This window comes from Coenobita brevimanus, chromosome 6, assembly GCF_032717465.1.
Source record: "Coenobita brevimanus isolate Jiangsu-jjx chromosome 6, ASM3271746v2, whole genome shotgun sequence".
NCBI classification, from domain to species: domain Eukaryota; kingdom Metazoa; phylum Arthropoda; class Malacostraca; order Decapoda; family Coenobitidae; genus Coenobita; species Coenobita brevimanus.
Window position 1 is genome coordinate 66,624,821 of NC_136959.1, and position 24,584 is coordinate 66,649,404.

The 24,584-nt window shown below is 42.8% G+C and overlaps 1 protein-coding gene and 1 non-coding gene across 2 annotated transcripts; both read left to right on the forward strand.

Moving 5' to 3' along the window:
• Nucleotides 1-177: 177 nt before the first annotated feature.
• On the forward strand, nucleotides 178-22,760 carry LOC145401715 (uncharacterized). The gene is made up of 9 exons (XM_080273900.1): nucleotides 178-272; nucleotides 4,956-5,146; nucleotides 6,971-7,108; nucleotides 11,744-11,977; nucleotides 12,215-14,242; nucleotides 14,477-14,563; nucleotides 14,729-20,703; nucleotides 21,548-21,784; nucleotides 22,646-22,760. Exons 1-9 carry the CDS (start codon nucleotides 178-180, stop codon nucleotides 22,721-22,723), a joined length of 9,063 nt encoding a protein of 3,020 aa, XP_080130026.1. The 3' UTR covers nucleotides 22,724-22,760.
• Nucleotides 2,075-2,193, forward strand: LOC145403248 (5S ribosomal RNA). Its single transcript, XR_013897958.1, has one exon. It is a non-coding gene; the product is annotated as a 5S ribosomal RNA (ribosomal RNA).
• Nucleotides 22,761-24,584: the final 1,824 nt, after the last annotated feature.

Below are 24,584 nucleotides of genomic sequence, written 5' to 3' on the forward strand. Positions count from 1 at the left end.
GCAGAGTAAATCTTTATTGTCCTAAGGTTAAAAAACAGGTATGTTGATGGGATTTATACAAGTTTCCTCTTAAGTGATAATGATGAGCTTGCGTTTTCTTTGTTAGGTTTGTTTACAATTTGCTGCTGGCTAGAGGAGTTTGGTGGCTATTGATTCTACTAACAAGTTTCGTGTAAAATGCCAAAAAATAAGCGAAAACCCGACAGAAAAGCCAATATAGAGGTGAAAGAAAACATTACTGAAGGGAAGAAGACCACGGTAGTTGATAAAAGGTGAGCATACATGACTATGGTAATGTCCTCTCCCCCATGTCTTTAATTTTTCTTTTTTCAGAAGAATAATCACTGAACTCTATAGTATGGAGGGGCTCTCTCCGCAGCAAGTGTGTGACTTTGGCTACCACATTGAAGCACCACACTTGTCATCCCCACTATGGTAATGCAGTTGGAACACTGTTCCTAGCATAATGTTTCTGTTTGGCTGTTGCATACATAACCTGAGCAGTGGGCCATGGCACTATATTTTTGCTGCACAGTGGACTATGGCGCTATATTTTCCAAATTCGTTGGCTGATTTCAAAAGGCCTGGGGATCAGGTGTAGTGCATAATCATCATCAGGGCCGCCCTGGGTCCCTGGCAACAAGAACACAAACTACACGGTGCTACCCATGAGAAAGCCTCTCCACACTATAGAGCTCAGTGAGCATAATCCCAGACTTCATCTAGGATGGCAGTGACAGGTGCCTCCAAGCTCCCTTATCACTAAACCTTCAGTCCTTTATGCAAATCCAGGCAACCTACACCATCAGACAGTACTTTTCCACTTTATAAGTGCAGTACCAGTGTTTTATGCACAGAGCGACTTAGTTGGAAGTTACTGCTTCCTTCTCTATTTAGCCTACCCTAAATTAACCCAACCTAACCTAATCTTATCCTAAAGAAACCTAAATTAAACTTAACTTTACTCACAAAATGTTTACATTCGGCCTGTTCAAGGAAAAATGCTTTGAAAATACAAAAGAATTTCTAAATAAATGTTGGAAAATAAGAGATAACAAAATAAAGGAGCTCAGCACCAGAAATGTAGCTAAAGCAAAAAGAAGGGCCATTGAAAAGAATATCCCGATCGCATCATCGGTTGATAAATCGTGTTTACATTCGGGTTGTTCAAGGGAAGACGCTTTGAAGATACAAAATAATTTCTAAATAAATGTTGGAAAATAAGAGAGAAGAAAATAAAGGAGCTCAGCAACAAGATCAGTAACTTAAAGGACATAATGTGGGGCCTTTGAACAGGTTATCCCGGTCACATCATCGATTGATAAATTGTGTGTTTACATTCAGGCTGTTTAATGGAAAATACGAAGGAATTTCTAAATAAATGTTGCAAAATAAGAGAGAAGAAAATAAAGGAGCTCAGCAGCCAGAACAGTAACAAAAACGACATAAAGAGGGTCCATTGAAAAGGCAATCCTGATCGCATCATGGATTGCTTTCCCCGTCAGGAGAATTCCCCATCAAAACATCAACGATTCTCCATCACAACAGTTTGCACCTTAGACGATTCTGCATCATTCATACATTATTATTATGCATAACAGATGTTTATTTAATTGTCCCGGGATTGCTGATGGTGGGATTGTATACAGTGCTGCTGCTTCTTCTCCACCGAGTTTGAATACGAGTCGGAGATCGCATTCACCAGTGACCTTGACTAGGTACAGGCAAGACGGGCATTGGTTTTAGGCTTAGGTTAACTTCTTTTACAGCTGTTAGGCCATTTACATTGGCATTAAAGTTTTTTTTGGACCCATTTGGGCAGGTTTAAGGACTTGGTTGGGGGGGGGGGACCCAAGGCTCAAAAACGCGTCCCTATACTTTACATGTTAAATCTACTCCGAGATATAATTCCCCGCCTAGTGATAGGTTTTTACTTATTGGTAACAAATTGTATAAATAAACTGGGGTATGCCTGTATATATATATATATATATATATATATATTTTTTTTTTCCTTTTTTCTTCTCTCATTAGGAAGATCATTTAATCATTTATAACATGTATTAATTTCATAGCCAACGGCCATACCACGTTGAGTACACCGCTTCCTGTCCGATCAGCGAAGTTAAGCAACGTTGGGTCTGGTTAGTATTTGGATGGGTGACCGCCTGGGAACACCAGATGCTGTTGGCATCCCTACGTGTCAAGTGGGGTTGGTGGAGGATTAGTGCCCCTCCCTGTAAAACAATTAACTCTAAGCCCTTGGCCACCCCGTCTGGGATACATGGCGTCTGGCAATGAATGAATGAATATATATATATATATATATATATATATATATATATATACCCTGAATGTTGGTGTGCATTAGGGGTCAGTCTTGAGCACCATATTGTTTGTCGTGGTGCTTGAAGCTCTTGCACATGACTTCAGAAATGGACTCCCATGGGAAATGTTGAATGTTGTATGCTGGTGACTTGGTCTTAATTGCAAAGAGTGAAAAGGAGGCAGAGGAAAGATTTAGGAAATTGGAGAGACAGAATGGGTCACAAGAGTTTGAGAGTAAATGTGGATAAAACAAAAGTGATGATATCCAGGGCTGGTGATGGTACTGTCAGGCAGAGGGAGTGTGGCCATGTGCAGTTTGCCACAAGAGTGTGGGAAGTAATTCCATCCTGTGCAGTGTTTGTGTTAAGTGGGTGCATAAAAGATGTAGTGGCATTAGAGGTGATCATGAAGTACAGGTAATGCTGATTTTGTGTGTGGGGTGTGTCAGAAAGAGCATGTAGAAATTGTCAGGCATGAAAGGATTGATCTTGCCGGAGAGTCTCTTGAGTATGTGGATGAGTTTTGTTATTTGGGGGACATGTTATGCACTGGAGGTGGGGCTGGAGCTAGCTCTGAGGCTAGGGCAAGAAGTGGTTGGAGGATGTTCAGGGAGCAGTTGTCTCTCCTGACACTGAGAGGGCTCTCCCTTTGTGCTATGGGATCTTTTTATGCAACATTTGACAGAAGTGTAATACTGTATGGTAATGAGACCCGGGCAGAAAAAGAAGTTTAGGGAGCTGTTGCCTCTCTTGACATTGAGAGGGCTCTTCCTCTGTGCTATGGGATCGTTGTTGGTGCGTTTGTCAGAAGTGTAATACTTTTTGGTAGTGAGACCTGGACAGTAAAGGAAGAGGACATTCATAGGCACAGACATACAGAAATGACACTGATTAGATGGATATGTAGAGTGTCCTTGAATGTGAGGCCTGGCAAACTAGGGTTATGATTGGAAAGTTGAGTGGAAGAATGGGCTTGAATGTACTGGTGTAGTGTTGAGGAGAGATTGATTGAGATGGTTTGGTCATGTTGAGAGGATGGATGATGACAATGGGTCCTGAATGTGAGAAGTCTGAATGTCAGGGGTATGGTTGTGAGAGGCAGACTGAAAAACACTTGAGACGAGGTCATTGAATGTGACCTCAGGAGTAAGGGACTATAATGGGTATATAAAAGCACGTGTTGCTTAGAGGCAAAGCAGGGATCCTCTCTTTGGCTTAGTGGTAATGTGAACACGTATGAAGCACGAGGGCCTGAGATCGAATCTCGGTCAAACCAGTGATTAATTTGTTAAGTTATGTTTCGGCTGTTACATTGGTTGGCAGCGATGTAGGATGTGAGGTGAGGCTTGGAGGGCAATGATATTGTTGGTTAGCTGGCAGCGTCCTAGTCCATACATCCCATGGATGAGCTGTTCGGTGTGGTCTGCAGTGTCCCCAGTGGTGGCCTCAAGTGCTACACTATCATGTGTGTTCAAAACTCACCAAATTAATCACTAAGGGAAGAAAAGAGTGATGTAATTGTGTATATAAAAGCCCTTGTTGCTTAGGGGCTAAGCGAGGATCCTCTCTTTGGCTCAATGGTAACATGCATGCATATAAAGCACAAGGGCCTGAGATCGATTCTCGGTCAGACCAGTTATTATTTTGTTAAGTTACATTTTGGTCGTAATAGGACTAAATAGGGAAGCTGCCAGATATCGAACAGCATGGAGAGCCACCATTAGGTGACCAGGTCCAATGCATGTAGGCACATTGGAGTCTTTATAAACGAAATGAAATGAACACCCAGAAGTTTTTTACAGCTCAGGAATGACCTCATGTGAAGGGGTTATAATGTATCCATTAACCTCTTCTAGTGATGACAACATTTTATTGTTACCATTTCCAGATGATTTACTTTTGCTGGAGCTACTACAAACATGGAAAACACACACACACACACACACGCACGCACGCACACACACACACACACACACACACACACACACACACACACACACACACACACACACACACACACACACACACACACACACACACACACACACACACACACACACACACACATTATTCTGCATCTATCTCCACCACGGATTAACAGAAATTAACAGTATCCCAGCACAACACAGAGTGCCTAAAAAACATCCATCCACTTGCCAGCACTACACTATATAGGCATAATCAAAGACCTAGGCACCACACCAATCCAAAGCTATCAGACAAATCACTGTCTTCATGAATCCCTACTAGACATACATCCAACAGAAATGGTCTCATCTAGCCAGAGTATATATGTTGTGGCCACCATGCTTCTCTGCATCAGTAGAAACAAAATACAGCTCACAAACAATTTACTGTGACTCACTGTAATGTAGCCTCTCTTTCCATAATGTGCTTACTGTACTCACAGTAAGCACCTCACTTTCACAAGACAGGGACTGGTAAGCCTTTATTATACCTGGATGCAAAACAGCTCTGGAAGTGCCTCACTTTGGTGACCGGTTTCCTTGCATTTCATTGGGTTCACATCCAGATGAGCAAGGGGCATTGGGGAACAAATTGTCTAGTTTATGCCCAGATTAAGGTATATGACAGTGGTAAATTAATAAGATACATGACCTTTTTCAGCAAGCAACTGAGAGAATGGGAGGCAGCACGACGTCAGCGCTTCAACAATGTACTGGAGGAGTTGCGCCTGGAGCTGCCTGATTGCAGCCCCAGAGCTAAAATAGAAGTGGTCTTGGCTGCCATTAGATTTATCCAAGAGTGCAAAGCTTTGAAAGAAAATTTGTTGGCTGGTAATGAAGCACAAGAATTAAGTAAGTACTTAATAGGCATTGCTATACCATTACACCACTCTTGAGTGCAATACCATATCAAGAGTATCTCTCAGATATATCAATAAAGACAAGGGTTATTAGTGCCCAGTAGGTGATTTGTGATGGTGTTAGGCACTGTACACTTTGTTGATGTGTAAATGGACTGCAGGACCTTGGGAATGGAATTCTGTATGATGTGACAAGCCGATTAGTTGGGTCCATAGAATTAAAACAAGTGCTCGTGGGCCCTTCGGGCCCCTTGCACTTGCTTCTGCAGAGGGCTCTTCCGTTTATGTGCTGTTCTAGTGTAACGTTGTCACTTGGATTTTTTGCAGCTAACCAATTGATCGTGTTATTTGCAGGTTCGGGAATGGAACAAGTTGTCCGAACGCAAGTCTGAAATACTTTACTGTATTTCTACCTGTGGGTTAAAAATTCTACGGAGATCCCATGCCGGGTGCCAGGAGCGTTTTTTTTTTTTTTTTTTTTTTTTTTTTTTTTTTTCCCAAAAAAAAAAAATTTGATTGCTTATTAAATATAGTTAAAGTTTTTCAGTCGTGATGGGACCAAGTTTTTTCACTTCAGCTAATTTTTTGCTATTTCTGTGCCAATTTTGGTGCGATTTGAATGTGTAGTTTCAGCTGCCCAAATTACACACACACACACACACACACACACACACATGGCTACTGCTACAGTATATTAGATGGCATGAACAGGATTAATGTACTGTAATGTGTTATGTGTCCCTCATATGACACAGATCTGTAATTTTCAGTCACAGTGAAAGTGTTTGGATAGTGCATCGCACGGAACTTAATGAGCCGCTGGCCACACCATGTCCTAGTTGGTTGTAAAGGTAAATTTTCAGCACCTCCCTGTTGAAACGTAACTTTTCAAGTTCAAAGTTTTCATAGAAATACTTGCTATACATTAATATACATGTATGCACAAAGAACTGTATCTGTCTTCTCATAAATGAAAAAAATTGGGAAACTCTTTATATCCCCATCTTTTTGTTTATGAGAAACTGAGCAAGAAAAAACCTGTAGATATCACTGGGCAGGACGAGTCCCCGTGAAAACAGACATCACCCAGAGGCAATGTATGCTGCAGTTACAGTATGCTCAGTATAATGATCCAAATTATTGTTCTTTTCTGACAAAAACTGATTGATATTTATGGACTGTAACATGAACACCCTGTCAGCTTATCATTGGTGGGAACTGGGTGCAGTAGCACACACAAAAACAAAACATCACATCTCCACATGGTACAGTATATGTGTTGCAGTTCTGATTGATAATTAGTCTTCATCATCAAATGATAATCTCATATTTTAAACCCTGAAGTGACAAACAGAAACCACATGACAAAGTTTAGTACAATTACTGGTATTGTGTTATAGGCTAATGTCTTCATTAATCTTTGATACTTTTATGGCCAGTTTTGGGAGTTTTAGGGCAGGCCTGAGGGGGATTATTAGGAGTGCCCAAGGAAAGTTGGAACAATAATACATTTTTACATTCTGTACAGTATATCTTTTTGTTTGGATAAGAAAAATATCATGGTATAGGCAGACATTCTGTACAAGGTGTTTAAGTTAATGATAATAATGTGAAAGTACCCTATGTGCTGTAGCATTATGGGGGATCTCAGCTACTGGTGCTTATTACTTGTTTACTAGATGAAAAAAAAAAAAAACTACTCTTTCTTATGTAGTTATTTAGATAAAAAGGAAACTAGCATGCATAAGTGAGAGAGATGTAAAGAATATTATGTGCTGTATTGTGCAGTACAGTACTGTATTTCATATTTTTGCAGAACGAGAGATCCGCCGTCTGATGAAGCAGGTAACCTCCCTAAAACATCGTAACGCTCTCCTTGTCAAGCTGCTGCAGGAAACTGGCCTGCGCTTTGAAGCCAGTGATGGGGATGGCGAAATTATATACACTGTGCCAGGTGTGACATGTTTGGGTGACTTAAATTTAATCCTTTTTTTTTTTTTTTCCCCTTGCTGCTACCAGACAGTTTTATTCAGGTTAAGACAGATCCTTTTAGTGAAATAGGTTGATGAAGGCAGTATTTAATCCATCCATCCATAATCCAATCCTGTACTGCCCATGAAATTAGGAGTGTTGGGACCTGGGTTTAGGCTGCTTGCCTAGGGCATGGATGCTCCAGAATTTATGGGCACCATATAATTAGAGGTTAACGCCATAAATCCACTGACATCTTTTTAAGGGTATTCTTACTACTTCCAGACAGTCTTATTCAGCTTAGAAAAGCCCTTTATTTTGAAGGGTGTTAACTGTTATTGCTGCATGCTCTGCTGTTAAAAATGACTTATATGTGCCAGAACATAGAATAATGATTTACATTGATTAAGGTATAAGCTTTGCATGAATTACTGAATATTAGTAAAAATATAAGATGTACTGTTGATGAAGGTATAATAAAGTTGGTGTTGTATTTCAGTGGGCAAATGCCAATAAATATTAGTATCTGTATTAGAAAGGGAAAGTTATCCGATAATCGAAATCCTTTTGAAATTGGCTGAGTAATGGTAAAATCTAAATACAGTAAATGTTTGTTTGACCCATTGAATCTAGATTCTTGTAAGAGTTCAAGGACATATTTCCCAATTTTTTTAGGTGCAAATTAAGACTGGAATGATGATTATTTTCCAAAAATATAGCTCTATCCTACATCCTATTCGCTGTCATAAATGGTAAAATGCTTGAACTAAAACATTTGGAACATTTGCACCATAATATTATAATTTCAGTGTGATTAGAATGTCTATCTATCTATCTATTGCCAGACGCCTCAATCCCGTTTGGGGTGGCCACAAACAAATGAAACTAAACATAAACAATACCTAGACAGTAGTGTTGTTTCAAGGTGCTGTGGTGGACAGGGAGGAACCGGAAAATCAAGCGGTAAACTGATCATGCACAGACGACACCATTCAATAAAGATACACTTGTTTGAATCATCATCATCCAGACTGCCCTAGGTGGGAAAGGAGGTCCGGATGATGCTGATGTTTCAGTCAAGTATATCTTTATTTACCTTGAAAAGATAAACTTTGAAGGTTCACAGGTTTAAGTGAGCAATGCTTTTTGGTCACAGTGTGTCCAGCCATGCCAAATATTCATTCTGAAGTTACACATGAAGCTGGGCATAGTTTATGCACACAATATTAATACTGGGTAATAGCGTACACACAATTGCTCATGCATACACACCATCATAAGATGTTTGCACTCTTTTGATTTATCATCATTCTTTTAGATATGAGTGCAAAGTTGCAAAACCTTGTATTGTTTAATACTGTCATGAAGAAGCATAAGTAAGATCTATATGTAATGTTTTCCGTCAGCAAGGATTGTTTTGCTGAAACTGAGCTTGAACAAAGTTGCCAAATGTTGTTCATCTCCATTTTACATGCAGTAATTCACCTCATTATTTACACCATAGTGAGAAGAATTAATGTAAATGTTATGACTAAATAAATACTGTAAGAACTAATTTTTGCAGGCAGTTAGTTCTTGTATCAGCAGCATGTGTGTACACCGTTTACATACATAAACCCCCATGGCTACCTTACATACCCCACTCTTAACTCTGCTTTAAGCTTCAGCATTCTCTCTCTCTCTCTCTCTCTCTCCCCTTTCCCACTCTCCCACTTATTCTTCTGACCCTTAGTATGACTGTTCTTTATAAGGCTGCAAAGAAATGTCAGGATTGCAACACTTTCACACACAATTAGGCTAAACAGTGAACAAAATCTTGAATGAAAAGCATATTAATGACTCTTCCATCATTATCTTATATTCCAGTATTGGTAGTAAAAATTGGTAGTGGAAAAAAAATGCAAAAATTGCTGATGTATCAGTTTGGCAAATCATATTGGTTACAGGGGGGGGAAGGGGGGGAAAAAAAAAAAAAAAAAAAAAAAGGGAAGAAAGAAAGAAAAAGAAAAGAAAAAAATGGCATGGATAGCAGTGACGAGCATATAGTGAGGGGAGCTAACAGTGAAGAGCACCAGGCTTTGGACACTTGTCATTACTGAGGTGAGAAGTGCCTACCCCCATATATTTACTTTAGGGTAAGGTGCAGATTGGAACTAGAACTTGGAAGGGAAACATGTATAGATGTGAGCCTGTGTGCTGAGGAGCTAAGCATTACTGGAGGAGAACAGTGCCTGTTCCCATCTACAGGCTTTACCCTGTCAAGTCAATTTAAACTCATACCATGTATGTTGCTCCATTAGTTATGTGTAATGTAGGTTATAGGAAGTCTTGCATACGGTAACTAACAACAGTAGTACACTCATAAATAACTTGCGTGTGGCTGTCCATAACCGAAACTTATATACTAATCCTAAATGCTTAAGGACAGATGTGGTATAGTGATCTTTAGGTACCAGTAATCAGATATGTACTGCAATGAATAAGATTGCCACTATACCATGCGGTTATAACAATAGAATAACGATACTGTTTTAGTGTATTCAGAGTCTGGCCATACAAGTGTGTAGAATCTCCATATGTTGTTTGCAAGTTTGACCAGTACAGATTCAGGTCCAGCTGGTGGGTCTTATCATTAACCAGAAGGCTTGGGTGTGGCAGTTGTGCTTACAGAAGGGTTATTTGACCAGTACAGATTCAGGTCCAGCTGGTGGGTCTTATCATTAACCAGAAGGCTTGGGTGTGGCAGTTGTGCTTACAGAAGGGTTAATGAATGTTGTACAGTTATGTAACTCCTCCAGTTTTAAAAGCCTAAGAATGAATAAAACCATCTGAAAGTAGCAAGAATAAAATAAAGGTTTCATTATGGTCAAGTGGTTCAAAGTTGGATAGAGCCCTTTCTTTTCCAGTACAGGGAGCCATAAGTGTAATTGAGGGATGTTATCTGAAATATTGCAACTTTTTCCCTACAGTTTTTGCTCTGAATTGGATGATCTTGGAAATCAGCTTTAGAGGTAGTAGTGGAATATTACTAAGAAATTTTTCTGTAGTTTACTTTGGGCATAACAGAAAATGAATGTAAAAAAAAAAGGGGGGAGGGCAACATTTTCATAACAAGGACATAATGCAAGACTGTCCACCTCACTTTCAGACACTTTATCCGTCTGTCTTGTTTACAATGTACTTGTCCATACCAGTTCATTATTACTCTCTTTATCCACCACATTGCCCTTCATGCTTTATGTTCTGTCTTCCTATCAAAGCTGAATACTTAACCTCTACAGGACATTGTAATGATTTTTTTTTTTTTTTTTTTTTACACTGTTATTGCTACCAACAGACAACAGTATTTTATTTAGCTTTGGAAAGCCCACTGATACAGACTGTTTCATTTTGTTTAGTTTTTGAAGGCTCCAACACGCTTGCATGCGTCGGCCTTGGTCACGTAATGGCAGCTCTTCATGCTGCTCGATCTGTGGCAGCCTCGCTATTCAGTCCCTCATCCCCGAGGGCACACTGAATGACCTCGTCCCAGGTCTTTTTTGGTCAGCCTCTTGCTACCCTACCCCAAACATAAACACTTCTCACTTTCTGCACCCACTTATCATCCCCCATCCTCTCCCCATGCCCAAACCATCTCAATCTACCTCTCCTCATCACAGCACCAATACACTCCAGTCCCATCCTGCCTGTCAACTCTTCCATCATAAACCTAACCCTCCCAGGCCCCCCAATGTCTGACTGTGTGTGATGGTGTTAGGTGGGGGTGCCCACCATATGCTCACTTGATGTAGTGCTTCCTGCGTCTTTCTTCATTCTTTTGCTGTGTCTGTCCTCCTCTCTTCCAATTTCTCGCATCCTTTCTGTCGCTATTTATTATTCATTTTTTCACTTCAAGTGGCTGTACACTTAATGAGAAGTCAGATGGTTTCCTTTAAGTAAGGAAGCCATTTACATCACTGGGTCGCAGCCAAATAACAAGGGGATGTAGAGCTTGCTGTGGTGCCCCTGTTATCTGGGTAGGGAGATGCAAAGCGATATCCACACAGGAACCAGACCTCCACACTAATCCCCACACCTCACTGTGACATCGATTCACTGCATAGGATGGCCCTGCAGGGAAGAATGTGTGCCAGCGGTTGATGGGTCTGCTTGATAAGACAGACTTGGGCAGTACAGCTACAACAACATCAACAACAACAGCTGTGTGTGATTTACAGCTCATTACATATGACACTTAATGATAGACACATAAGAGTTTACAGAATTGGGTTACTCCCAGAACTTGAATACTGTGTCATTTTTGTGTGAAATTCCATGAGTCTTAGTTATGAGGGAGGAATTAGCCTCCTTGGTTACTAGTCAGATCAACCCTCCAGTCTGATTACACTTGACCATCAGCTGAGCTGAAAAGGGCTAGAGATCTTTGCCAGGTTAGATTGAGCGTACTGTGAGGAGACCTCTCATGAGGTTAATACAGTATAATCATCTGGAGTACCAAGAGTACAATATATAAAAGACAGTATTGGACTGAAGGGGTTGATTATTAAAAAGAATATTCAGTACTGTATTAAAAAAAATGACGTGCAGCAAGATCATACTTTATGTGATTATTCCCCAGGGACATGTGTGCAGAGAAACTGTACCAATGCATCGGTCAAGAAGGTGGGGTACAACCAGCGTGTGCCCGTTATTGTGGACTCTCCCCAAGCCTGTCACCAAACTCGTCCTGAGAACCCCCAACATCCGTTCCCCCAACAGGATCACCCCAGGCAGCATGGTGGCCAAATGATGGCAGACAGGACAAGCCAAGAATCACAAGAATTAGTCACAGTTCACAGTCGTTTGGCACAGGGTAGCAGTGGTAGTAGTAGTAGTAGCAGTATAGGTAGTAGTAATTGTTGTAGTATTGCAGCTGCTGGGAGTTTAGTCTATACCAGGACTGGAAGACATGTAGTGTCAGAGAGAAAGGAACCAGAAGCTGTGCCTGTATCATCTTGTTTAGTTGTATCTACTTCATGTCAAGAAAATATTGATGCCATAAGCAGAAGAGAGAGTGCAAGTGTAGTGATGTCAGGAAACTGTAACATAGGCCAGCCGAACGTCAGCAAAGAGGCAGAAGTTGCAAGAGGTCCATCTCAGAACAATTGTCCAGAGAAGTTAACTAGTTTACATCTCAACAATGTGGGAGACCAGCTCACTGTCTTAAATGAAAATGCACAAGAGGTTTTGCCAGAAAGTTCAGAACAGATTAAAGAGAAAATTATAGTTGAGGAAGTTGACAAAGACACAGTCACCGTGAGCATTATCGAGGATGAGGCAGTTGTTCCCACCAGCCTCTCAACAAATCATCCAGCTGTATTAGGGAATGACAGAGAAGGAACAAGTGGAACTTCCAAGAATTCAAACTCTTCGAAGGAACATTTGTTGTCCCCTGATACCTGTATAATTGTGCAGGATATGCAGAGTGCCCCATACACAACTGCACCCCACTTGTCTCCTCAGCCATCAAATATTTGCACAAGCCAGCCTCAGATAGTGACTGTACAAGTGCAGAGAGAAGAACGAATGCATGGAAAAAATGCCAAGGTGGTACTGCTACAATGTGGAGCCCCAGGTCCAGGCACCATCCAGCTGGTGTCGCCTGTCTCGGACAGCTCACAGTTGACATATGTCACCCCATCTCTCTCAGGTCTGCCCATCATGTCCACAGGAGTTCCACCACCACTCCTTCAGGGTGGGAAGGTGATGAAAATGATGAACACTTCCCCAGTGCTCTTACTCCCATCCCAGCCATTTGTTGCACCAGTACCACAGCCACCCAAGCTTAAACCAATAGCACCCAAACCTTGTGCCTGCAAACCTGTTGCCTTGCCTATAACATGTAGTGGTTCACAGGGAGCACCAGTTGTAGCTGCCAGCAGTGTCTCTACCAAGTCTCATCTCTCACCAAACAAAAAAGACACCCTTAATACTTCTAGATTGTCTTCAAAATCTAAACGATTATTGCCAATTGAGAAGAGTGATACCAGAGCTGCAAAGCGAAGCAGAACTGATTATGTTTTACCCATGCCAGTTGTACCTAAGCTGAACCCTTCCCTTGATACTTTACAACCACTCCATCCTGCTCCTCAAAAGTCTGTGTCATTAAGCCAAGTGGAAATTTCTGGAGAACAGGGACAAGACCTCCAAGAAATATCTACAACTCATCTGACAGGACTTGTGCATTCAGCTGCCATCATGGACTGTGTTGAAGAGGATGCTCTAGGAACAATTATGGACATTAGGGTTGACATGCCTTGTGTTATGGGAGACAATATACGTGGGGCTGGAATAGACCCAGGTAATCCCGCAGACGATAGACTTGTAGAAATGTTGCGGTCTATAGATGAGAGTGACCCACAGTCTTGTGAATTTTCACCTCCATCCTCTCCTGTGTCAACTTCAGAAGGTTTTGTGAAGCAAGTCAAGCAGTCTGATCAACAATCAGATAAAAATATGGAGGAGCACATAAATAATACGAGTACTGGTTCTCAGAGTACGAACAAGCTTACTGTTGTTCCAAGTCACAGTAATTCGCAAGCTAGATCATCTTCAGTTGTAACTGGAGATCTCAGTAGCAGCTCTTACAGCATTACAGCACTCTGTCTCTCATCTCGACCTCCAGAAGACTTAGAATCCTCACTTCATGAGATCACTACACAGTCCATAACCTCATCCAACAATGCATTTATTACTGATCTTTCAGACGGGCTGACAGAACCACATTCTGCAGTTATATCATCCACACTTACCCCCAACACTCACCCACGAGTATCCACGCCTTTGATTCTGCCTCCCTCAATCTATCCTTCACACTCGTCCCCACCATTGTCACGAGAACATCCTCCAAAGGCATCATCTGTCCCAGCTTTATGTCAGCTTCCTGTACCTCTGACTTCTTTCCCTCCAACGTCAGTTTTACATAGACCTCCTGCAGCACTGGGATCCAGTTCACACTCACTTTCTTGCAATCTTCCACCTCTTCATGTTTCACACTTGACCTCCCTGGCAGTAGAAAATTGTTCTTCATCAGTGCACTCACCACATACATCTTCACATGCAGCTAACTTGGTGTCAGGTAACATTTTGTCACCTACATCGTTGCCAAACCTCTTCCCTGGTACATCTGGAATATCTGCTTCACAATCTTCCAACTTTCCATTGCATTCATTTTCATCTACAATTTCAGCTCCTTCATTATCATCTCAATTACATTTAACATCTGTCCCTACTTCTCTTACATCACCATCTCTCCCTGTTCCATCATCAGGCAGCTTACATTCATTAACTCACTCAGTTCCATTTCCTGCAGTTTTGCAGACCTCTTCCACCAGCAAAGCTGTGCCTTCAGCTACCAGCCTCACCCTTGCATCCTCCTCCACCCTTACGCCAACTTCTAGTCCCATTCTTGCTTCACTTTCTGGTCCCATTCATGTTGCAACTTCTGGCCCCATTCTTGCCTCATCTTCTGGCCCCATCATTCCATCAACCTCTGGCCCTGTCATTAGCCCAGCTAGTCTCATTCATGCTCCTGTCTCAAAGCCCATCCTTGCTTTAACCTCAGGCACCATCCTCTCTTCAATGTCTACCCTCTCCACATCATCTTCCTCATTGGCTTCAAGTTCTTCCTCTTCTTCAGCTTCCATTGCTTCCTCTCTGTCATGTACAGTCTATACCACCTCTCTCACATCAACCTCAGCCGCTGTCCCCACCTCTTCCTCACTCTCTTCCTCACTCTCTTCCTCTTCTTCACCCTTAAGTCCTGCATCTGCTACTTCGACATCATCCCCAGCCTCTTCATCAGCCTTAAACCCTGCTTCTATTTCAGCATCAGTGCCTGCTGTTTCTTCCGCACCACTCTCTGCTGCTACCAGTACCTCAGCACTAGTCCCTTCTGCTATCAGTACTTCAACAACATTCCCAGGTTCTACCTCAGTCTCAAACCCTGCTACTTCATTATCATTCTCTGTCTCTTGTTCAGCTGTAGCACCTGCCTCTGCTGCAGTCCCAGTCCCTTCCTCTGCTTCAGTCACTTCCATTACATCATCTTCAGCACTTACCTCAACCTCAGTCCCAGTCTCTGTCACTGCCTCCCCTACCATAGCCCCCCCCTCTGCCTCAGTCACTGTTCCTGCCTCTTCTTCACCCTCAGTTCCTGCCTCTGTCTCAGCCTCAGTCCCTGTCTTTACTTCAACCTCAGTCCCTGTCTTTTCTTCAGCCTCAGTCCCTACATCAGCCTCAGTCCCTGTCTTTACTTCAGCTTTAGTCCCTGTCTTTTCTTCAACCTCAGTCCCTGTCTCTGCCTCAACCTCAGACCCTGTCACTACCTCAGCCTCAGCCTCTGCTTCAGCCTCAGTCCCTGTGTCTACTTCATGCTCAGTGCCTGTCTCAACCTCACCCTCTGTCTCGACATCACGTTCTGTATGTACTTCACTTTCTGCTCCTACTTCACTCCCTACCTCTTCGTCACTCCATGCATCTTCTTCAGTTTCTTTCCATGCCTCCTCTTCAGTCTCTGCCCTTACCACAGCTGCTGTTTCTATCTCCTCTTCCTGCCATGCCATTGTGTCCACCTCTATCTCTCACCCTGTCCCCACCCCATTACAGTGTCCCACGTTTCCTACATTCTGCTCACTCTCGCACCCTTTGTCGGGATCAGAGGCCTCATCTGGTGTGTCCTATTCCTGTACTTCCTTGGGGTCAGCCACATTCAATCACCCAGTCATATCATCAACTCTGATCCCCATTCCTCTCTCATCTCCAGCCACCACAGCCCTCCAGCTTACAAGTTCATCCTCTTCATCATCATCATCATCATCATTGTCTCTGTCGTCATCATCTCCACATTCCTTCACATCAACAGTCCCTCATTCTGGATCATTGTCTGTGCCTCCTCACTCCCTGACTTCATCTGTCCCCAAGTCTGTAACAACTGCCCATCAGATTGCATCTCCATCATCAGTGTTTTCATTCTCTTTAACAATGCCATCATCATCCTCAACTTGGTCTACATCTTTCTCAGCCCAAACTACCTCATTACCAAATTGTAATACATTTTTGTTTTCTACTGCTTCAAACTTACCACTGTCAACATCCTCTGTATTCTCCTCCTCATTCTTACAGTCACTTCAGTCATTGTCCTCTACAAACACATGTGCTCCCAGCCCACTGCCTGTTGTGCCCCAGGATTGTCAGACAGTTCCTCCTGGAGGAACATCTATCACAGCACCACTTTTGTCTTGCTCACCATCTACATTTACCACATTAATGATGCCAGCAACACAAGCAAGCTTGATGCCATCTCTGCCAACAGACCTGTATGGAAATGTTGGACTGGAAGGTCTTCCTCATGCTTCTCAAATGTATGCCACTTTGGGAACCAAATTACATGATTTTGGAAAATCAGATTCCATGGCAACATTGTACTCAAGTCTTTCACATTTTCCTGAAGCAGCCTCAGCATCTGTCAGCACTACTCCCAGTTGCATGCCCATGATGGTCCCTCCAGTTGGCTCCTCACTGCTACCATTATTGCCACAGATAAAGCCAGTGACAGATGTAGAAGATCAAGTTACTGGAAAACTATCAAACAAAAAGAAAGATAATATTACAGCAGTCTCAGTTGACCAAGAGAACCAAAGTTCACAAACAGAAACAGCAGTCCTATGTACTTCACAGAAGTCAGTGGCATCCAAATTGCCTATGACACAAGAAAAACAAGAGTTGGGAAAATCCAAGACATCAAATGATTCACAGTCTGATGTAAGTGTAACTTCAGTGGAAACTTCCAAGTCCTCACTGCCCTCAGCACTTGTAACCAGTACTAGCAATGACAAACAGGTGTCAGGAACCATATCACAGGGTGCAAATACTAAATCAGTTCAGATGATGCTCCCAGTATCATCCCAAGCAGTTGCATCACAGACCAAAGCAGTTAGTTCTGGGAGTAAGACTGTAAAGGAAGTCACAGTAACAAGAGCAGAAATGGAGGGTGATGGTGAGACTGCAGTGCTTGATTCATCCGCACCCATTGCAGGCACGAAAAAGAAAGAAGACTCTTCTAGTTTGCCATCATATACTTCTATAGATAAAGATTTTACAGCAGGAAGGCATCAAGACAGTAATAATTCCAGTGAGAGAAATATAGATTCCTCGAAAAAACAGAGATTGTCACATGGTACTAATTCATTGTCACAGGATGTTATTTCCCAGAAGGAAAAACAGGAAAGTCTTCCACTAAAGACATCTGATGGTTCCCATAAACTGTCACAGAGTTCAGACAGTCCTCCAGAATCAAGCATTTCCAGCAGTGAGTTGTCCAAAGAGTCAGATTCAGTAACTGAGACATGCAAGTCATTGGCTGTATCAGAATATGAGGCTTCAATGAAATATGAATCTGGCAAAGTTGAAGATGGCAGAGAACAAGAAAGAGGAAATGCTGCCAATAAAAGTATTTCTGAGCAGCATCAGCCACAAACACCAGTCCAAAAGAATACAGGTACTGCTTCCCAAAATAATGATATTCAGACACGGAAAGACAGCAAATCATTGCTTACTTCATCATTGGTAATGCCAAGTTCTCAAATACCCACCAGTACAACTGACAGTGGTACTGTTCAAATGTCACCACAGCTTGGAGCACAGGAGTTGTCATTATCTAGCACAGTAAAGCAGCAGAATAAAACTGCTACAAATACCAAATATGAAAGCCAGCAGTGTGCTCAGGAACAGATTATGAGTCCAAAATCTGCTGGGGAAAATGTCAGTCAGCAACAAAGAAGCTTCTCCAAGTCAGTTTCTTCTCAGCAACAGCCAGAACAGTTGAAGCACCAACAACAACAGCAGATACAACCTGAGAGTCAGAAACAAGCAAAACAACAAGAGAAACTCCAGCAGCAAGCTCATCAGCCTCAAGGACAGGTGCAGTTACAGCCATCACAGTCAGCACAGAAATCACAACAAAACAGCCTGCAGTTACTGTCGCAGCAAAGCCAGCAAGGAGCCGAGGGTGTAGGGAAACAGAGATGCTCTGCCAGTGGTCAGACAGCGACTCCTCAGCTCCAAGCACAGCAGACAAATCTTGCTAAATATCAAGTCCCGCATAAGCCGGTGCAGCAGTCAAGCAACACTCAGCTGAAGCACCAGCAGAAGCCAATGCAGAAGCAACCACAGCTGCAACAGCAGCAGCAACCTCAGGCTCAGGCTCAACCTCAGCAACAACAACAGTCTCAGCAACAGCAGCAACAATCTCAGCAGCAACAGCAGTCTCAGCAGCATCAGCAGCAACAAACATTGCCTCAACAACAACAACCACAACAGCAACAACAGCCACATCAACAACAGCAGCAACAGCCACAACAACAGCAACAGCAGCCACAGCCACAACAGCAACAACAACAACAACAACAGCAACAACAACAACAACAACAACAACATTTACTACATCAACAGCAAACACAGTCACTTCATCAACACCCGCAACACCAACACATTGGACATCACAGAGCACAGCAGCTGGCCAATACAAATCACAACCAGCCCCACATTAGTCAGTCAGCATTGCAGAAACACCATCATTCACTTTCACAACTAGCACAACAGAATCCTGTTGTGCAGCAGCAGGTTCCTGAGCACTCACTTATATCACACAATGTCAACATCCTCCCTAGTATAAGTGGAACCATTGTTGGTGATGCTGGAGATGTGTTAGGAGATAAAAGCATGGCTGGGCAAGTTGCAGGAGCTGCAATGCAGACATCTCAACAAACAGGGATGACTGCCATGCCCTACCACACTCCAGTAGTCACTGCTGCCAGCTACATGCAACCACCAACATATGACTACAATTCTTACTGTCGCAAGGCACCCCACTCACCCAGATCTGATGGCCGTCATCAGTGTTATGGATATGGCAAACAGCAACAGTACCAACATGGGGAGTTATTAACACCAGACCCTAATATGATACCTGATCCACGACTACCACACAATTCAGCAATGCCAATGTCAGGACCATTTTTGGAGTCATCTGATGAACATACAACAATGCGGCCTGAACCAGCATCTGAACATGTCCAGTATTTTTCAGTAAGAAACCTAGTTAGCCATTCAAGTGAGCCACGGAAGGGGTCTGTCGGTGGACAGCAGAAGGACAACACCACTTCCCAGCCGGATGAGAAGTCAAAGGATTCTCCACGTAATAAATCTGGAAGTCGGAAAACTGAGAGTAAGTCACGAGGGACTGGTGGCAACAAGAACAGCACCCAAACTGAGTCTCATTCCCGGCGCAGAAGTCCCGCCCGAGGCTCTCAGCAAGGCAACAGTGGGTCAGCATCCGCTGCCATGTGGGGCAACAAAACACCAACACATAAACAAGGCCATAATTATTCTGCTGAAGCTCTCCTGAGTTCACAAAATTATGGTAGAGCAACACATCGTCCTGCTGCTAATCAGAATTATGCTATTATGACTCCAAACCAGATGTACCAAACCAACTACTCACCACAGCAGATGAAAAACTTTGTTTCAAATACATCTTTCGGGTACCCAGGTCATGATAGGAATAGTCAGGGTGGTTGCAATCCTGACTATAATTTTCAGCTTCATACTCAGGCATCAGGCTCTCTTGCATATGGAGGGAATATGGCTTACATGCCTACCGGCTATCCATATCAAAATCTCCCATCGTCTTCTGCATCCATGTTATCCGGTGATATCATGGCACCAACGCACCCAGCTGGGCCTTACCCACGCTTTCATGACTTTCCAGCTGATCAAAGCAACTTTCCTCCAAACCCAACATTTCCATTACCACTGGACCCCCAGGACGTGTGTAGTGGAGGGAGTTTGATGGGCACAGCTGGTAGTACCATGGCTGTTCGTCCTACTCACACAGACATGCAGCTGGTTCCCTCATCATCTGTTCCATCTTCAGTACCATATTCTAGATCTAATTCTAATCGAACATCTGGAAGTAATGGTTCAAGTACAAGTGTTGGCAGTACCAGCAGTAGTAGTAATAATCACGGTGGTGGCACTAATACTGGAACCAACAGCAAACGACCTCGGTATGGGGACACAAATATGGTAGGTGGTGGCATGAGCAGCTCGGCCAACCTGCTAGAGGGCAGCGCTCTGGCCCACATCTCCCTGCACTCCTTCACCCCACCATGTGATGACCCCACACTTGTCCACTCAAATCTGTTCCCCGGCACCACCCCTCGCCACCAGGGCAACTTCCTGCTGGGTGCAGAAAACTTGGTACCCATCAATGCTGGCCAGTATCCCAGCAGCAGCAGCACCAGTGTAGTTTCAAGTGCCACCCAGTTAGCAAGTGGAGGGGTTGTTGCCTCCTCTGGAACTCGCTCAGGGTCCTCCATGGTGCTGCCCCCTGGAGGGCCACCTGGACATGTGCCATTCAGTCCCCTGCGCATGATGGACCGCCAGCAGGTCAACATGGCACCCCCAGTAGCACCTCACCTCTCATCATCACTCTCAAACTTCAACTTGACCAGCATCATTCCAGAAATTGATGGCAAGGTGAGAATGCATTGATATGGTAATGTGGTATCAATTTTACACTCAGCACTTTATTTGCAAAGTTTCATACCTCGTAGGGCCCAGGAAGGGGATGAGTTTGTATATGGAGCTACCTTTCTTCTCTAATTCTTGTTCTGAAAAACAGCCAAGAGCTTTTCTAAGGAGCTGTCTTTCCTTTGTGACCATGGAAGGCTGTGCTTGATTGGCAAGAAGTTACAAACTGCGTCGTTTTCGTTTTCGTTTTCGTTTTCGTTTTTAAAGGCTCCAACATGCTTGCATGTGTATTTAATTTTTTTCATACCCACTTTAGATACAGGAGCTAGACTTTGAGAAATCATAAATTTGTTAAAGAAACCCTGACAGATAGGCATCCAGGCATTTTTCTTCCTTCTTAATAATGATAACCTATTCTCCTGTGTCATGCTGTTAATGATCTACCTTTTCTAAAGATTACCCCAGTTCCTTATGCTCTTAAGCAGTTTCTAACTTTTTATTTACTCCATATGTATCCATCTGTATATATGTCCATCTGATCATAGCCTAATGCTTTAATCACAGAGGAGGTGGTCTCAGACAAATCACCTCAGTGTTGCCCTGTGCTCTGCCATGAGTTTGCCCTTGCTTAGTCTTTCTCCACTTTCACTCGTATATCTCTAGACTTCATCCTTCCACCTCACTCTCAGAATCCCCCCCTCCCACTTTCTGTTGGTGCACCTCACTCACATGCACTCTTAGGCAGTCTCTCACTCTCAGTTTGTTCCACTTAGTCAAAGAATCTGTGGATACTCCTAATACTTTCCACAGCACTTCCACATCAGCACCATCTTGAGAGTGTATATTTCAGAGTGGTGACAGCAATGGTGGTATGGTATCAACTTCCCGCGGTGGTGGAGGCAGCCTAGCAAACAATGAAGTTCTGAGTGCTGCATTGCCCAGCCAGGCTCGACTTCCCACCATGCCCTCATCGTTCCTGCCGTCAGCGGACACCCTTAAGACCCTCCCAGCTGACACTGGCAGGATACCCCCGGCTGTGCTTAATAACTCCATGAACAACATCTTCCCTCATCCACCCCATCATCAGGTCAGGAGCTTAGAAGCCTGGGACTAGGCAAGTTGGTCTTGATATTTAAGATGAGAATGACCAGCCTTACTCTTCTCTGAGTGGCATAATGTGAGCAATAAATGCCAACCATCCCTTGGATATAAACCTACACAGGTTTAATCCAATTGGAGTGCCTTAATTACTCACTAAACCACCAGGCACCATAATCTGGTTATATGGTTACCACCCATCGTAGTAAATGGTTTCCTAGTGTACAGGAAACCATTTGGCTTGTCACTCAGTGTAGAGTCACCCATAGGCAGAAGGAAGAGGAAAGAAAGACAGAAGAGGGAGTGTAAAGACACCCATAGGCAGCAGGAAGAGGAAAGAATGAAGGATATATATATATACATACATACATTCTGGGCATTAGGCCAACAGCCTGTTCCTTTAGGCCCAGCAGTTCTACGTCCCACACACCAACACATATGATACACATAATATGGTATAATAATGTTTTCCTTTGAAGTGTTGAGAGTACAGGTATTATTTGTTGCCATTACCTGCTTATGGCATTGCACTGTTCGCCATGTCATAATGTTTGAATATTTCACTAGGCAGTCTGTAATGGCTTATTTTACATTCTTGTTTTTCATTTCTTTCTGAATTCTCCATATCCCATTGTGTCATGGAAAATTGGGATAGGGTGATGATCATGATGATTAGCATTAATTTCTTGGCATATTTGATCAGTTGCACATGCCACACACCCATTATTGAATATCCTAGATTATGGTTGCTTATCTTCAGTTTCCTACACCATGGAAGAAATCATATGGGACTGGCTTTACTTTTTTCACTGAATTATGTTTTCAATGAATGTTGTTATTTTCCTGACAGATGGGACTTGGCCTGAACTCATCTCTGTCTCTGCCACCAACTTCTTTCTCAGGCATCAACTTCCCCTCTGAACATTAGAATCTTAACAAGGCCCAGCTGCAGGATGTTGGCCCAGTAGATGAAGCAGTGGACTTGGTTTGTAAGGATGTTGGTTATTAGCAAAGCATACAGTATGTGTAGAGTAGCTAGAGGATTTTATTCCATAGCATAAAAATTAGCCATCTCTTTTGAATGTAGTAGAATATGGTAGCATAACATAAGGCTTCTCCAGGAGCCAAAAGGTAATATGATACTGACTGCAGCTGTTGTTGAAACAGGTTCACTGCTGTCCCATCAGGTTATCTGACACTCTATAGAAGGCATCCCCACTAATACCATCACAATCATCACTTCAATCCTAATTACCGGTATTAGAGAGATAATGGGTACTAGTGTCAGAGTGGTGACATGCAGGCTGTTGGTGCTGTGATGTGTGTGTGATTGATCAGAGTTTTAGAGTATTGATGTCAGTACTGTGCCCATTTTTGTCATGTGATTCCAGTGACTTAATACAGTAAAACAGTATGTGATTAGAAAATAGAGTCCTTGTAAGAGTATGACAAGGACATCTTTAATGCAAGTTGTTGTTGTTGATGTTATTGTAGTTCCTTGTTATAATTCAGTCTTCTATAATATATTTACAAGTTGATAAGGAAGATGTTTGATACTTGAAAAAAAACACACACACACACACACACACACACACACACACACACACACACACACACACACACACACACACACACACACACACACACACACACACACACACACACACTTTTTTTTAGTAATGTTGGAGCTGAGGGGTATTGTTAATTGTTGGTATATCTAGTAATTCTATGTACTAGCAACTAAAAATACAGGCTGATGCTGATTCCATATTATTTTATTTCAATGAATGATGCAGAAGAGTATGGTTTATAGTTCTGTCCTCAGCCATCAGACTGTCCTCTCTCTAGTTCCTTCCTCCCTCATTCATATACCTCTCCACCTACCAATATTTTTTTTTTTTTTTTTTTACATGATCTGGATTTAATTTTTGTGCTACAAAGTGATTTTATTCAGCTGTAGGGAGACTCTGTGAACCTATTTATCTATTGCCAGACACCATAATCCCATAACCGGTAGCCATTTGGCTGTGAGTTATTTGTTTTACGGGGAGGGGCACTAACCCTCCACCAATGCACTTGTTGACACGTAGGTAGCACGTATGGTTTGGTTATATGGTTACCACCCAGCGTTGTAAATGGTTTCTTGGCTTACAGGAAACCATTTGGCTTGTCACTCAGTGTAAAGCCACCTGTAATGGAAAGAAAAGCAATAAGAAGTGACAGGAAAGATGGGAGAAATAGGAAGAGAGGACGGCAGGCACAGAAAAAGAATGATAAAGGCTAAGGAAGAAGTAGGCAGCACTCCATCAAGTGAGTGGATGATGGTTGCCACCACCTAACCAAAGAGGTTAAATACAGCCTTCATCAGCTTCACCACTAAAAGCTGTTCGTAAGCTGGAAAAGTACCTAATTATCCTATTGATGTAGTGGTTAAGAGATGACTGGAGGTTTTTCATCCATCCATCCATCCATCATCTAATCCTGTGTTGCCCCATGAGGAGTGTAGGAGCCAGGGGCTTGGCAAGTTGGTCATGACATTTAAGATGAGAGTGACCAGCCTCACTCATCTCTGAGTGGCATTACTTGAGCAGTCAACCCCAACCACCCCTTGGATATAAAGCTGCGCAGGCCAATCCAATTGGAGCGCCTTAATTACCCACTATACCACCAGGCGCCATAGTTTGGTTATATGGTTACCACCCAACAAAGTAAGTGTTGTCCTAGTGTACAGGAAACCATTTGGCTTGTTACTCAGTGTAGAGTCACCCGTAGACAGAAGGAAGAGGAAA